The 14,029-nt window shown below is 37.9% G+C and overlaps 2 protein-coding genes across 2 annotated transcripts; one reads left to right on the forward strand and one right to left on the reverse strand.

Annotated features, from left to right (window-relative positions):
• Positions 1 to 1,683: 1,683 nt before the first annotated feature.
• Positions 1,684 to 4,261, forward strand: LOC113671946 (uncharacterized). The gene is made up of 4 exons (XM_027188215.2): positions 1,684 to 2,132; positions 2,754 to 2,849; positions 3,502 to 3,562; positions 3,740 to 4,261. Exons 1-4 carry the CDS (start codon positions 2,097 to 2,099, stop codon positions 4,111 to 4,113), a joined length of 567 nt encoding a protein of 188 aa, XP_027044016.2. The 5' UTR covers positions 1,684 to 2,096; the 3' UTR covers positions 4,114 to 4,261.
• Positions 4,262 to 5,087: 826 nt separating this feature from the next.
• Positions 5,088 to 6,789, reverse strand: LOC113671944 (transcription factor HES-1-A). The gene is made up of 4 exons (XM_027188213.2): positions 6,597 to 6,789; positions 6,392 to 6,487; positions 6,119 to 6,212; positions 5,088 to 5,775 (listed from the first exon to the last, which is right to left on the reverse strand). Exons 1-4 carry the CDS (start codon positions 6,657 to 6,659, stop codon positions 5,354 to 5,356), a joined length of 675 nt encoding a protein of 224 aa, XP_027044014.2. The 5' UTR covers positions 6,660 to 6,789; the 3' UTR covers positions 5,088 to 5,353.
• Positions 6,790 to 14,029: the final 7,240 nt, after the last annotated feature.

The following is a 14,029-nucleotide window of genomic DNA, read 5'->3' on the forward strand; positions in this document are numbered from 1 at the left end:
CCCTTTTTCCAACATGGACAACTAATCCGATTGATGTGTTTGCTTGCGCATGCGCACACTGGCAAGAAAGACAATCGGCAAGAAAACAAATGAAATTAGACAAATCTTGATGTGAGCTGCTATTATAAAAATATAAAGTAACTCAGGACTTTGGGACTGTGAATCCTGCTAGATAAGCAAATTAAAAGATTAAATTCCTTTTTCAAGACGTAGTCAACAGGTTATCCATCTTGAGTGAGTTCAATTCTTTAAGGAATCCTTCTGGTCCCAGTTGTTTAAAGGGTAGATAATGCTATCCACTGCATGGATAAATCTCTATCCGTTGGATAGTGCAGTTCGCTTTTTGAACACTTATCCGCTGGATAACGATTTACCCATTGGATAGCGTTATGCGTCATCCGCCGTTTGGTTTTCTCTCTTGAAAAGCTTTCATAGACGAATCGCAAGGCGTCTCAGACTACTACTTCTGTGAACTGGATGAAAAATTTGCTCACGATATTCATGAGTTAACGAGCTGCATTTGTGCGAGGTGCTCTTCTTCGCGAAAGGACCTGATATTAAGCAAGGTGCTTAGCTAGTTTGAGATGGAAATTAGTCTGTGGCCATTAATCATTTAAAATTTGGCGGGAAATTAAATATTCCACGTGCGTGACACCTGATCGTTTAGCGAAATAAATGGCCATGTTTGTTCTGAATAGTAAAGAAACCTGCTAATTGCTTCGTTCAAATGATGTCTATGAGTATTGCAGTTAATTAGTTGAGGCAAAACTGCCACGCTTTAACTGAATTGGTTTTTTGATGCAAATGCCGCACGTGCCTTAAAGAGGACAAATTGAAATTCTGAATTAAAAGAGAATTTTCGAAATTTTCTGTTTGAATGCAATCTTTTCTATTTTCAGCAAGTAAAAGAATCTCCAATCTTCATTTCGAATTCCGCTTTCGAGTTCCGGAACTTCTAAGCCCACCACCTAAAAATACCTACTACATTTGCCGATTAAGTTGGATTTTCGATTTAAACTTCTACAGCTCAAGTTCCTTTTCGGTTCAGGATTTCCAACCCGTTTCATGAATGAGAGAAGGAAAGTGTCGGATATTAAAAATTTTCATCATTCGACAGCTAAGCTGTTTCAAAAGTGCATGGTAACTTCGTAGCCTAAACCGCAATTTTTGTTAATTGTAGCCACTGTCCAAAGCTGTTCCGTAATTACAACCAACTTTTGTCGTGGTTAATTGCAGTGTATTTTGTCACTGCCATTGATTTTTGAAGCTCGTGTCTGACACAAAAGCGAAATGTCGTGTCTTCGTCAAATAAAATTATTTCGTAACTTTAAGCTAAAGCTGTTACAGGCCACACCTGTGTATGACTTAAGCACATTTAATTAAAAAACGACTGAAACACGTGTCTTTTGAATAGCGGATGTTTTGGCGCGTATTTTGACTTTTCGTCCGCTCCAAGGATAGTTACTTAGTTTGCTTTCTTTCATCTTAATTCTAAACCTGAAAAAGAGAAATGTGATGGATATTTTACTCAAGACTATTCTATCAACTATGTCTCTGAGCCTTGACTGATTACGGCAGCATCCAGGTGCTTCAGAAGACAAATAACAAACAGGGCCACTGGTTGAAATTCGCGGGAAAATTGGCGGGAAGTTTAATATTCCATGCGGCGTGCGCCCACTCCTCGCTGACACGTTTGCCTCAAAAATGTAAACTGTTTATACACTGAGAGCCTATTTCGTGCTTTTAAGAATTCAAACTTAAATTAACTGAGCTTCTTGGCACTCTAGCTTACGTTCATCTGTTACGAGGATTTAATTTTCTTTTAAAACTTAAATCTGCCGCTCAAATCCTAACCTTTGTTAAGTCGCATCATTGTTGGCAACAGGTGTTAATAGGTTCTTTTCATTGAACGCGGCTCTGGCTTGCGTGTATTGTAAAACTTATTTCCTCTTGCACACGGCTTAAATAAATCATTTTGGACGCATCTGGCGAAAGAGAACGGTATCGGCCTGCAGCTCACGTCTCACAGCGATTGTCTCATCGAAGATCAGAAATCCTAAGAATCTTTCAGGAAGTAGAGAGGAAAACTTTTTGCCATGAAATTTCCAGTAACTCGTGCAGTGGATAAAAAGGTAAGTTAAGATATGAAGTAATGGCTCGTTGTAAATTCTTATATGTAATTATAAACAATAGTCTTGTTGAATGATTCGCGTCAGAATCAACCCTCAAACCTGTTTGTTCCATGAATATTTCCATACTGAAATATGTTTGACCATAAACTTTTGCGGTTTTCGTGACGAGGCTGAGAAAATTTCTTCAGGATTAACAGTTTATAGTTCTCGGCTTAAGAATTCAGCGATATTAGTGCGCTCTCCTCACTACGCGCGCGTGAGGTAAAAGAACCATTTATTTGAGTGGTATTTGTAGTTAAGTAAGAGACAGCTCTCCGTGTTAAGAAATCTTGGGGAAAAAATCTCTGAAATTTTAGAGCAAATTCAAATGACAGCGTTAGCACATTTAAAACAGAACATTTCAGGCCGTATAGTGTTGTTAATTACACGCAGTCAGTGCATTAAGCGAGGATAACAATTTAATCCCAGAGACTCATACGAGTTCGAAATTAACAATTGAATCAATTTCCCTTCTGAATTGCAACGATGCTAAATTTTAATTCAGTTGTGAAGAACAGTGAGATCTCTGATTATTTTCTCCTTCAACGCTCCTCTTAGCAGCAAACTCGTTTCTTTTGACAGGTAAACAAATCCATTCAAGATCGCCTTCGACGCAAAAGGATAAGCAAGAGCGTTGACGCACTCAGGGAGTTGGTGCTTGGACCTTCGATCGAACACGTGAGTTGAGTTGTTTCAGTCCAAGTATCCTCTTGACGTACTTACGAACGATCAATGGCAAGCCTCGAGCTAAGAAAACCTAAAATAAGACAGCCGGTTCCCCTGGCTTTTGCACTTGTCTCTGAAGTTGCTGAATACCCATGGCTAAAAACTTTATTCCAAAATGTTTTTATAAATGAAACGCTTCGAAAAAAAACAACCCTGAAGCTTCTCAACAGCTGAAATGAAAGGGGAATCGATCTTGAACAAAATAATGAAAATAAGTTCATGAAAGTATTGCAAAATTTGTTGTAGGCTTTATTCAGTGACTAAAAACCATTGATTTCGCCACAATGATAGAAAGAATTCAACAATTTTTGTTGCTGAATACGTAGCATTGAATGAAAATTTTGCTTTTGCCATATGGAGGGTGTGACCCGCTCCAAAGAACCAAGCAGGCTTTATTAGCAGACTCTGATCAGCACTTCACATATTGCACGCGCTTGTGGTCTCTCATTCATTTTCATCTGCCTTTGCCTACATTCAAAATACTTGTCACAGTCTGTTTTGATTCATCCCCGCGCATTTTGGCGCGCGGGCGGAACACGTTTTGAACTAAACTCACTGAAGGACGAATTCATGCTTAATTTTGGTTGAATTTGTTCCCTTTCAGACGAAGATCGGAAAAGCGGACATCCTTAAACTCACAGTACAATATATCAGACGGCAGAAAGGTAGGAATTGTTCTTTTATCCCATCCAAACTTAATTATTCGCTCGCTGTTCACTTTGGAACTACCCAAATTCAGAGGGCGTCGGCTTCACAATATTGTCACATTTAGTGATATACCGGTTTGTATAATTGCTTTAAGTCATCCATATTCACTCATAATTGTATCACTGTCCTTGCAGAACGTTTGGAAAATGTCACAGAAGACCAAGGGACAGTAGAAATCTGCCAGAGAGAGTCAAGTGCCCTCATACCTTCATCTGGAAACAACTGTAAACTGTCAATTTGTTCAACGAATGAGCAAACAAAACAAACAAATGAAATGAAAATCTTAGACAGAGACGTTAGTTCTGAGAATTCTAAGTTCTGTGACAACGAAGACGTCTCTGATCAACCATTTTCGAGTCAGTCACAGATGTATTCTACCAGATCCAGCTTAATTGGAAACACGACCGAGGATTTTCGAAAACACGCTGTAAAGCGAAAGCCTCTCAGGGAACTGAATTACGATCAAAAGAGAAGAACTGACAGACAAACAATTTGGCGGCCTTGGTGAGGCGCATGCGTTCTAAGCGACACCAGGTCCGAAATGATTCCATCTCATAGCCCCAAAACTTTAATAAAATTTATCTTAAACTTTTTGTTGCTGTATGAAACCAATAAAGGCCGAATAGGTATCGTTGTTGAATTGTTGAAAGAACGTCAGTAATCGGTGTGTGGGTATACTTTTCATCAAGTTGTATTTTGAAGTTGTATCGGAAAGGAAAAGGAAGTCCTAAGAGGAAATGTTTAACCAAAACGTCTGAGCTATGTTGTAGAAAGTCTCGAGTGCCAGGAAAATTCAATCTGGCTAAAGAAAACTCATCTCGACATTGTTAATTTGCGCAATTAACAAAGGGGGTTGGGTTCTAAAGAAACTGTTGTTCTGTTCCGTGGGAGAGTTTAACATGGTATTTTGGTATTATTAACCGAGTTGAGCTGAGGGCTTCGCTATGACGAAGGGCCTAACGCTCGAAACGTTAGCTCTCAAACTCTTTACAGTGGCAAATTTACGTTATCAACACAGTTGATAACACCAAAATACCTTGCGCAATTAACAATTCAACGAGCTCTGGCTTTTACATTATTTTCGCTCTATTCCGTAAGTAGCGGTAAACTGTAATAGGTGCATTTATCCAGAGGGTCTCTATGACCCGATTCAAATTTTTCATCATCGCCTAGTTACACTCGAGCAAAAATCGAGTTCTCTAACATTGTCTGACAATAAAGGCGGCTGGTCACGGCAGAACACAGTCACGAATACTCGAAATTTCAACGATCTGAGGTAAACTTTTTGGACCATAAGCTATGGCTGGCTAAGGGCCGGTAGGATTCCTTCAGAGTACGATATGCAGTTTCAAATAGGAGAATGGTCATAAAAAAATCGAATTAAGATCATCTTTCCGAAGTCTTTAGACCGCTGGAAGTGTGCATTATTCCATCGCAAATTACTGATTACTATATCTGCTCCTCCCAAAAGAAAACCGCAAATTTTCATTAAATTAATCCTTTCTTTATTATAAACTGCCAAGCAGTAATTTGCATAAAAATTTACAAATAATCTCTTTCACTCTGTCATTCATAATAATCTTTAAAAAAGCTATATACAATAATTATTTACGCCGGCGAAGAAAAGCAAATATCGAAACCACACTCAGGGCGTTAAATTATGACAGGAATCCTGCCGTGGATTTGCGTGAACGTCTTCTTTGTAGCGCTTATTTCTAGTATTTTAAATACAGTTCAGAGTTCATTGGTTACCAAGGACGCCATAGCGGTGTCTTTGTAGCGGCGCTTGGAGAACACGCGGGCGAGAGGCTGATTTTCTGTGTTTGAACCGCCGATGGACTGACCGGAGATGGTATTCTTAGCATTTCAGTTTTCGCTGGACTTGTTATAGGAATAAAAATTGCAGCTTGGTTTGTTGGAGATGGCGGTGGTGAAGGATATGGAACCCAGACGTTGTTTGGCGCAATGGCGGGAAAACTCGGGGTCATGGCGGGAATCCCTGACGAGTGGCTCGTGGCGACATGATTAGTGGCGTTGCTATGGTAGCATGAAGCCAAGTGTGACAAGAGTTTTTCCCTGAGTTGCTCGCTTCCTCCACAGGTCGTGCTTCTGTTGACTTCGCTCACACACTGATTGAAGCCTGCTCTGTACTCGGCTAGTGACTGAGGATCTAAAAGAGAACGAAATCTAGCTTAAATACTCGTTGCTAGTGAATTTTGATCTAGCTACAAGTCACAATTCCTCCTGAAAATCTATTCAAATCGACTAATTATAAACAGGCAAGAACTATACGATATTTAAGCGTGGTATGTCTTATACTATGCTTGCCGTGCAAAAAACGATGAAGGGAAGATTGTCAATATCTTCCGTTTGTCGCATGAGAATTTCATAATCCAATTATCGTCTGCGTTTGAGTGTTTCATAAATTCGTAAGCCAGTTCTAGTTCTAATTAACACATCATCACTTCTACGAATGAATTGTTTTAGCAAAATTTCACGAAGTCAAGTCTTACCTTCAGAGCGGCAATCCTTTCGCTGTAAAGCTTTAAGATAAGTCACAGTCATCTCAAGAACATCAGCCTTCTCCATTTTGGAATAACGAGAAGCCTAAACAAGACATAATATTCGTTTGAATATTTTGCTCGGAATTTAGTCTAAGTTTAATATGGACGCTAAAACTCATTTATAACATTGTATCAGAGTCTGCGGCGGGCAAGTTTTCAAGGCAAGGAAACTTCAGCCCAGAGCTGATTTTGTTTAACTACGGATAAAAAACAGAAACTTACATCTTTATGCAGGAGATCTAGAACCAAGCCCTTCATTTCATTCAAGCTGTCATTGATTCTTGCTCTACGCATTTTTTCCATCAAAGGCTTCTTTGCCTGCAGAAGGAAAGGTCATGTTGTAAGTGACAAGTTTGCCGGTAAGCAAGCGATCTGTTGAAAAATGACACATCAGCAAATTACAGAGTCATGAACATAAGAAATTTACCTTTCTTCTTTCAGAGAGAATCTTGTTAACATAAATTGCACCGTCATAGCATTCAACAGCCATATTTTTGAAGTTTGCTATTTAGTTTTTCTACAGAGGTTTCTCGGAGATGTTAACTCTGCGAGTGTTTGTCGCGAACTGTCCGACATGCATGATGCGATCACATTTATATTCATCGGTCGTGGGAAAAAATCAGGGTCGTGTGCCGACATTAGATGAGTTTTATTTACAAACACCTGTCCAGTGACAATCGGCTTGCTGCCTAAACAATACTGGCTTCATACACAAAGCCATAACCGTGGGAACAGTCGCCTCTGATTGGCTGAGTGCTTAGAGTCGCACGATAACCGTCGATTGCATTGTTTCCCGCCTTCAGCGGCGCGTGAAGAGCGTGAGACCAGACGAATCTGATTGGCTGACAGGCCCGTGATTCACTTCATATAATTATGGTTTTGCTACTTGTACATTCAAACTTTTAAAACAAAAGCAAAATGACAATCTCTGCCTCTTGAAATTCGGCATCCAGGCTATTGGAGCACGTGCCGTAAACGACGGACCATTCTCGCAGCTTCTATAAAAGCGATACTTTCTTTTCCCAGCAAAACTTGTGGTTCCAGAGCCCTCTAATATGTTTTATATTGACCGTTTTAGAAAGTTTAAGTCATTCTGTTATAATCCACGTGCTACAGAAAACATAACAGGTATTCTTTTCATTGTTTGTCTCGTTCTTTATCAGTTTATCTCTCTTTACACTTAAATCGGGCTTTGTAGACTATATTTCAATAACAAAAGGAGGCGAAAATTTCCCACGGTAGAACGACTCGCGAACTAAATGTGAAATAAACGACATTCCCTTGGTACAGCACGTATTGAACACGACGCCAGGTGGAGTTTTGTTTGTTCTGCTATAATGGAGACACTGATACGGGTCTATGTTTGACAATCAGTCATATATCTCAACTGAGCTCATAATCGAATCAATTACCTTTAATTCATACAAAATAACGTGAACACGGAAAGCCATACAGTAAAGTAAAGTTACAGTGTTCAAAACAAATTTAACCTCCTCAGCTTTTTCATCAGTTGTTGTTGTTGTTGTTTTTTTTCATGATTTTTAAGAAATGAGAAAGCTAAAGGATGCGTTCGGGAGAACAGAGGTGTGAAGAAAATTAAGTGGTAAAATCCGGTTAAGATCCTAAAAATAAGAAATCTGTAAACTTCTCGTTTCCTGTTCCTGTTGTTTCGCCAACCCGTAAATAAAGAATACCACTGATCACCATCAGACAGAAATACTGAAATTAAAAGCTACTTCTTAACAAACAATCTCATTTTCAACTGTTAAGTAGGTTTCCTATAAGAGAATAATCTTATTCTTTAATAAACCTTTAGGCAGATACCAACTCATGCGATTTAATACTTATCACCAGTTAAAAAAATTCTCGTCGCACGATATTTAGCTTATGCGATCATAATTTGCAGATCATCGAACTGAATGTTTTTTTAGATTTATCAAAAGGGCAGGATTCCATGTCAGTTTTTAAACATTTAGTACATGTGTAAATTGTAACGATAATGGACACAGCTTATGCATATAAGCATCATTAAACAAAAGCCGTATTATACCCGAGTGTGTTGAATATTGTTCTAGCAGACAACAGAACATTAAAGCTGACACTTTCATGTTATGATTATGCTCTCGGAACAGATAATTGATAATAAATTTTCCCAATGTGTTATTCTTGGTAAAGGAGGGAAATTATTCCAAGACTGAAGAAAGAAAACAGAAAAATGCAAATGCCTTTAATTTTATCGTGGCGTGTTTGAATTATTGGATATTTAGGCTCGTCATGAAGAAACTTACTACTCGATCAATCATACCTTCAAAATTGTACATAAACAACTAGAATTCATTATGTGTAGCGGCAGAAGATGCCGCTTTTGTTTTCAACGAAGTTACAGGTACAGCCGTGTTTCAGAAGCCGTTGTACTGAAAGAATCAGTGTTTACCCTGAAGTAGAATGTACCTCTTTATTTTTTAATTGAAAGCTTAATTTGCAAGTGCCCGAAGCGAGCAAAAGGTAGCAATGTTTTACGCTGGTAAGGGCACCAGAAGTGGGTAACAATGAAGTAAATGAAATTGGTCAATAATATAAACTTGAAACATATACAACACTAAGTATGGAATCACAAAAAAAGGTAATTTACGCAACCTTTGCTCTCTTATCGGTTTTAAACTTATTCAAGTATACTGGCCATTTTTTAATCACAAATTCGTCTTTGAGCGAACATTATTCATAAGCTAATTTAGTAAAGTCCTATTTGATTCTTTAACACCTCTCTGCTTGCCAGTTTTATTTTCTAGAGGTAAGCCATCTATGATTTATTTCAGCTTAAATCGGTGGCTGCTTTCAACTCAAGTCTGGATTCATCCTTGTGCTAAAACGATTTCTGACGTGCCGAATAATCCTGAATTTCTGTTCACTTAAATACTCGACCAATATCGCTAAAATGTGGCTGGGGCATTGACTCATTGACTCAAATGTTTGTGAATAAACATCTTCCTATTAGTATCATTTGGCAGCATTTGATACTCGTTCTATAGCAATTCAGACGTTGCAAATGCGATTGAAGCTGCGATCTATTAATGGACACAAGAATATTACCATCGCAGACTAAATTATCATATTCTTTCTAGGGGCCTATGTTCTTTATTTGGCATAAAGTCATTAGAAAAATTAATATCATACGGGAAAAAAAGTGGCTTGAATGGTAAATCGTTCTCTGTTTTTTTACCTTTTAGCATTTCAGAGTTGACATTAAAGTAACGGGAGTTAGAGAGGAACGCACACAATTAACTTTGAGAGTGTTAGTTGAAAAACCAGCAAATGTCTGTCTATTATTATTAATCCCATGCGTCCGCTTTTAATTGATTTTTTTTTCATAAATACAATCACACCCAAATGGAGGGCTCCTTATCTGTAGTTCATCTGTATTAGGTGTTTTCTACACATTTCCCTTAGCAGTTAACTGTTTTTTTTAAGCAGGAAAAAACTCGGTCATTCGAGGTGATTCGAGGAAATGGAGTATGGAGCAAATTACAAAGCAGTTCAATACCAGACACGATTTTCTGCGGTTTCCGTCAACAAAGGGATGATCATGTGGTATTAAATTTAAGCGTTTTTGGGTGACAAATTTACGAATTGGACATCGTGGTTCCGCTACTGGAGATAACATATTCGTCAACTGTAAATCTTGAAAAAAACTAAAGGACGTACTGATTGAGTCTTATGACTGATGAGTGCCACCCTTTTTTTTATGTTTCCTGCTCGTCTTGGCTCGGTTTCATTTTAACAAGCTCTCTCTACAGGTATTTTAGAGGTTGTATCTCTAACATTAACGAATAAAGATTCAGGTTGTTGTGTGACCTTAAAAAGCGACTCAGTGGATAACTTCCCGAAGCCGCCCAAGGTTGAAGAAAAGCTGAAGATGCATGATAAGCAATGAGCGGGGTAGGGAGGAACTGAAGTGTGCTATAAGTAACAGAGCTTGTTGAACATACAGAAACAAAATTACCGGACAGTCACAGATCTGTTGCCCTTTCGACCTTGTCTCGATCGCTTATTATCAACTATGACAACTGACTTGGTGTATTGTAAAGGAGATCACCCCATGTGGTAGCTTACCTATAGATATCTATCTTCTGGAGAAGAAATGTTTCCATATCTACTAGTTTGCCTGTTCAGTGTTATCAGTTGAAATTCGAAAAAGGTGTGTTTGTTCAGACAGTAATCTTGGAGGCGCTAGACATTCGATTACTAACGATTTCCTTGTCTCATTAAGAACAGAAGACCTCTATAAGACGGAAATTGGGCGTTAATTCAATTAGGGACCACCCTTTTTGAGGCAAGAGGACGGAAACTACATTTTCGACTTTCGATACGAGGGGAGAAGATAGAGTTACCGCTTATAAACGGATACCACGGGTGGAGGGACTACAAGACATGATTTATCGTTTGAAGTTGATATGAAAACCTCAGAGGCAAACTCCTTTTGTAAAAAATCATTCAAATAGGGTGCCTCGAACAAGCCAATGGAACAGATGCATTGGTAGATAATGAAATTGGCAAATTTTAAAATTCAAGCTGGGAGCTTATGCTCTCGTAGGCCAGTAAAGCGTGAAAAAGGCGATTATCCCGGGCAATAAAAAAGGGATTATGACTTAACGCTTTAGTAACATAGACTTTGCGGCTATGAAATGGTATCTGTAAGATAAGTGGGTTGAAATTGACACCACTATTTTACTCTCGTTGATGCTAAAAGGTAATTTCCTTGCGTATGAATGAAGAAAGTTTAGTATTGAGCAAGTAAATCATTCATAACACTTCTATCTTCCGTTGAAACCAGTCCAGTCCACCAAAAAGCTCATCATGTTATGATCCAGAGGTCCTCTATAAATAGCTGTAGTTGATAATCATGTGATGAGTTGGTTTCCTTTCATTGTACCACAGTGCCCTTTGATCTTGTTATGATAAAGATGCAAAGTGAACATATGATGTTAAGCCTCAGCTCTGGGAGGAGGATAGAAAGTGATAAAAAAAAACATGATCTTTTGCAACTTAACCACTGGTTGATCTTGATCAAAGCACAGATCATTTTAGAAGTCCTTTTCTTGCCTATTGATCAATGAAGAGAGAATCGTTTGGGAGGTGTTCCCAGAATTTCATAATTTAATAATAATAATTTATTACTTATATAGCGCAAAATACATGTGGATATGATCTAATGCGCTATACAATAAGACTAAGCAAAATAAAATATGAAAACGAACTATAAAAGGCTAAGAATATACAATTTGACTAACTAAAAACGAACTATAAAAGTAAACATGAAAATGCCTGTCTAAAGAGATGTGTTTTAAGAAGTGTTTTAAAACAGTTAAGATTATTAACTGCTCTTATATTTGATGGCAATCTGTTCCAAAGTTTAGGAACAGATACCATAAATGATCTATCTCCTAAAGTTTTCTTAGTTATGGTCCTGGGTGGCGATAATTGTAGTTCAGACTACGATCGTAATATCATACGTCCGAATTGTTGCTGAACGTAAATATATATAATCACATCATACATCACCGCGTTATGTAATTTTTCAGCGACAGCATTGGTAAAACATTTTATACCAATAATAAGATAGAGCTCAGATCATGTTCACAGTCTGACTCTGTTACTCTATGTTCCCATAATTTCATCACCATGTTACAACATTTTGTACTTAACTAGAAAAAGGTAGAGCTCGGATCATATTCACGGTCTCACTCTAAATTCCTCCCAACTGAATAAATATTTCTTTACGTCTTAGTAATGAAAATTCTGAGTTACATCGAGAAGATGTAGCCTAGCTAATGAAAATTTGGCAATTCGTATCACGTACGTATCAATCGCCTCTAGGAATTTATTATAAGATGCAGGTAAACTTGTTACTTCTTGACATAATTTTACATACCTTAACATAACTTTGTCCGTTTACCTCGAATATTGCCGACCCAGTGATATATACCGAGCTATACGGTGTCAGCCCTCAATGCTATAACCGGGTGGTAGCTGTGACACTCAAAATGAATTTGCACGTGTAAACCCTTTTAAAAACCCTTATGTTTAGGATTTAATGAAATTATTGTTTGGTACAATGCACACCTCAAAAAAACTTTGTATCCGACTAAGTATTTACATCCTTCATATTGACCTAATTATGTGTGTTTCGATGGAATTTTGTTAATGATCACAATTTGTATCTTATTCACGTCAGAAATTACCTATCCTGTGAACCCTAAGAGCAAGTCTAGATCATTTGAAGTTTGACAGTATTTAAAAAATTACTCACAAAGTGGAGGTAAATACTCACTACTTTCACCGATACTGAGGTCAATAATTGTCTTCATATTTTCCTCACAGATGGCAAAATATTAGTTTATTCCATTCAGAAATGGTAGGAAATTAAATTGTTGACGCACGATTTTGTCTCCTCGCCTGTTCGAGGTGAATAGTACTTACTATTCACTTCCGAACTAGCCAATCAGCGCGCGCGGAAAGCACTATACCTGTGTGGTATATACTAAAGAGGACTGTGAGGCCGGATGTCTTAATCCTCAAGCTTTTCAAGTGAAAAGGAAGAGATGAAAAAGCCTGTAGAATAGGTGGCTTTCAAAGAAGTTCTAAATGGGATCAGATGGCTTTTACGGCTAATAGTTAAAATTTTGGCCACACGGCCAACAGTTGATTTGACACTTTCGGAAAAAAAAGATTGTCACTTGGCGACGGAAAATTTACGTTTAACTTTACTAATGATTTATGGTTAATATTTATCAATTTTTTTCGCCTAATGGCTAAATGTTTCATCGTTTTACAACTGAAACTCTGAACATTTCAAATTCTAGTTACAGATTTCAAAAACTTTTCGGTCGTTAACACTCTTTAAGCTATGTCGCTTTTCACTGTGGAGAAAAGAAATTATCTCACAATCTTTCAAACGTGAAATACTTAGCCTAAATTTTTTTTAACATTGTCATTTCCTAGCAGTGATGAACATCATCGGGCTGGTCATTCTCTTTTCTTTAACTTTTCTTTTCTTTTTAGCTGCGTTAATGCTGTTAGTCTTAACTCAATCTTTCTCCAGACGGGGAAGTCCAATTACTAAATTCATGACAAAAATCGAGCTTCTATCTTCACAATGATGTACAAATACTACAAACAAGTAAAATTCAACTTTTTAGTCAATTATCTAAAAATATTCTGAATGAGGCCCTTTAAACGGTTCCTTTTTCAAAATGAATGTTGCGTAACACACGGGACATCTAGGAGTTTTAAAGCTTGAGTTTATTTTGCTTATCACAAGTCTTGTGAAAGTCTTTGCAGATATTCAAATTTCCAAACTTGTCCCTGCTTGTTTAGTTAGGTCAGGTCTGTTATTGTGACGTCGAATTATCAACCAGGAAATCAAAGAACGCGGATTGTTTGTTGTGTGCAGCAATTAACACTAGTGGTAATAATATCACTAATCTCTATTTTGGTTTCGTATGCGCTTCCATTTAGAGCCCAATTAGTGTTTTAGAAATCGCAAGAAGAAAACTCGCGCTGGGTCACGTACAAGCATTCTGGTACAAATTATAGTTTTGTTTTCGAGGTCTTTTAAGAATGTTTCAGCCGACTTTAGACAGATAGTAGGGTTAGTCAAACATGTTTATGCTGACCAAACTAAAACTTGTCTTTTGTGGGTCAAGGCTCAGAAAAAATGTCCCCAGCTTGGAAATAAACGCATGTCTGTGATAAATTGTCCCTTGAGGCGTTGAACGTCACTTAGTTTAGAATATAACCGACCATCCGTAGGTCTTACTCCTCCTGAGTGACAGTCGGATTACCTTTCGGTTTCGTTCAGCA

This window comes from Pocillopora damicornis, chromosome 5 (assembly GCF_964200805.1).
Source record: "Pocillopora damicornis chromosome 5, jaPocDami1.2, whole genome shotgun sequence".
NCBI classification, from domain to species: domain Eukaryota; kingdom Metazoa; phylum Cnidaria; class Anthozoa; order Scleractinia; family Pocilloporidae; genus Pocillopora; species Pocillopora damicornis.

What these genes read in the sequence shown, in the direction of transcription:
- LOC113671946 (XM_027188215.2), top strand. Translation starts at nt 2,097, where the DNA reads ATGAAATTTCCAGTAACTCGTGCAGTGGATAAAAAG. An exon ending in CTCGTGCAGTGGATAAAAAG is followed by an intron (nt 2,133 to 2,753) that starts GTAAGTTAAGAT and finishes TTCTTTTGACAG; the next exon opens with GTAAACAAATCCATTCAAGA. An exon ending in TTGGACCTTCGATCGAACAC is followed by an intron (nt 2,850 to 3,501) that starts GTGAGTTGAGTT and finishes GTTCCCTTTCAG; the next exon opens with ACGAAGATCGGAAAAGCGGA.
- LOC113671944 (XM_027188213.2), bottom strand. Translation starts at nt 6,659, where the DNA reads ATGGCTGTTGAATGCTATGACGGTGCAATTTATGTTAACAAGATTCTC. An exon ending in TTCTCTCTGAAAGAAGAAAG is followed by an intron (nt 6,488 to 6,596) that starts GTAAATTTCTTA and finishes TTCCTTCTGCAG; the next exon opens with GCAAAGAAGCCTTTGATGGA. An exon ending in TAGATCTCCTGCATAAAGAT is followed by an intron (nt 6,213 to 6,391) that starts GTAAGTTTCTGT and finishes TGTCTTGTTTAG; the next exon opens with GCTTCTCGTTATTCCAAAAT.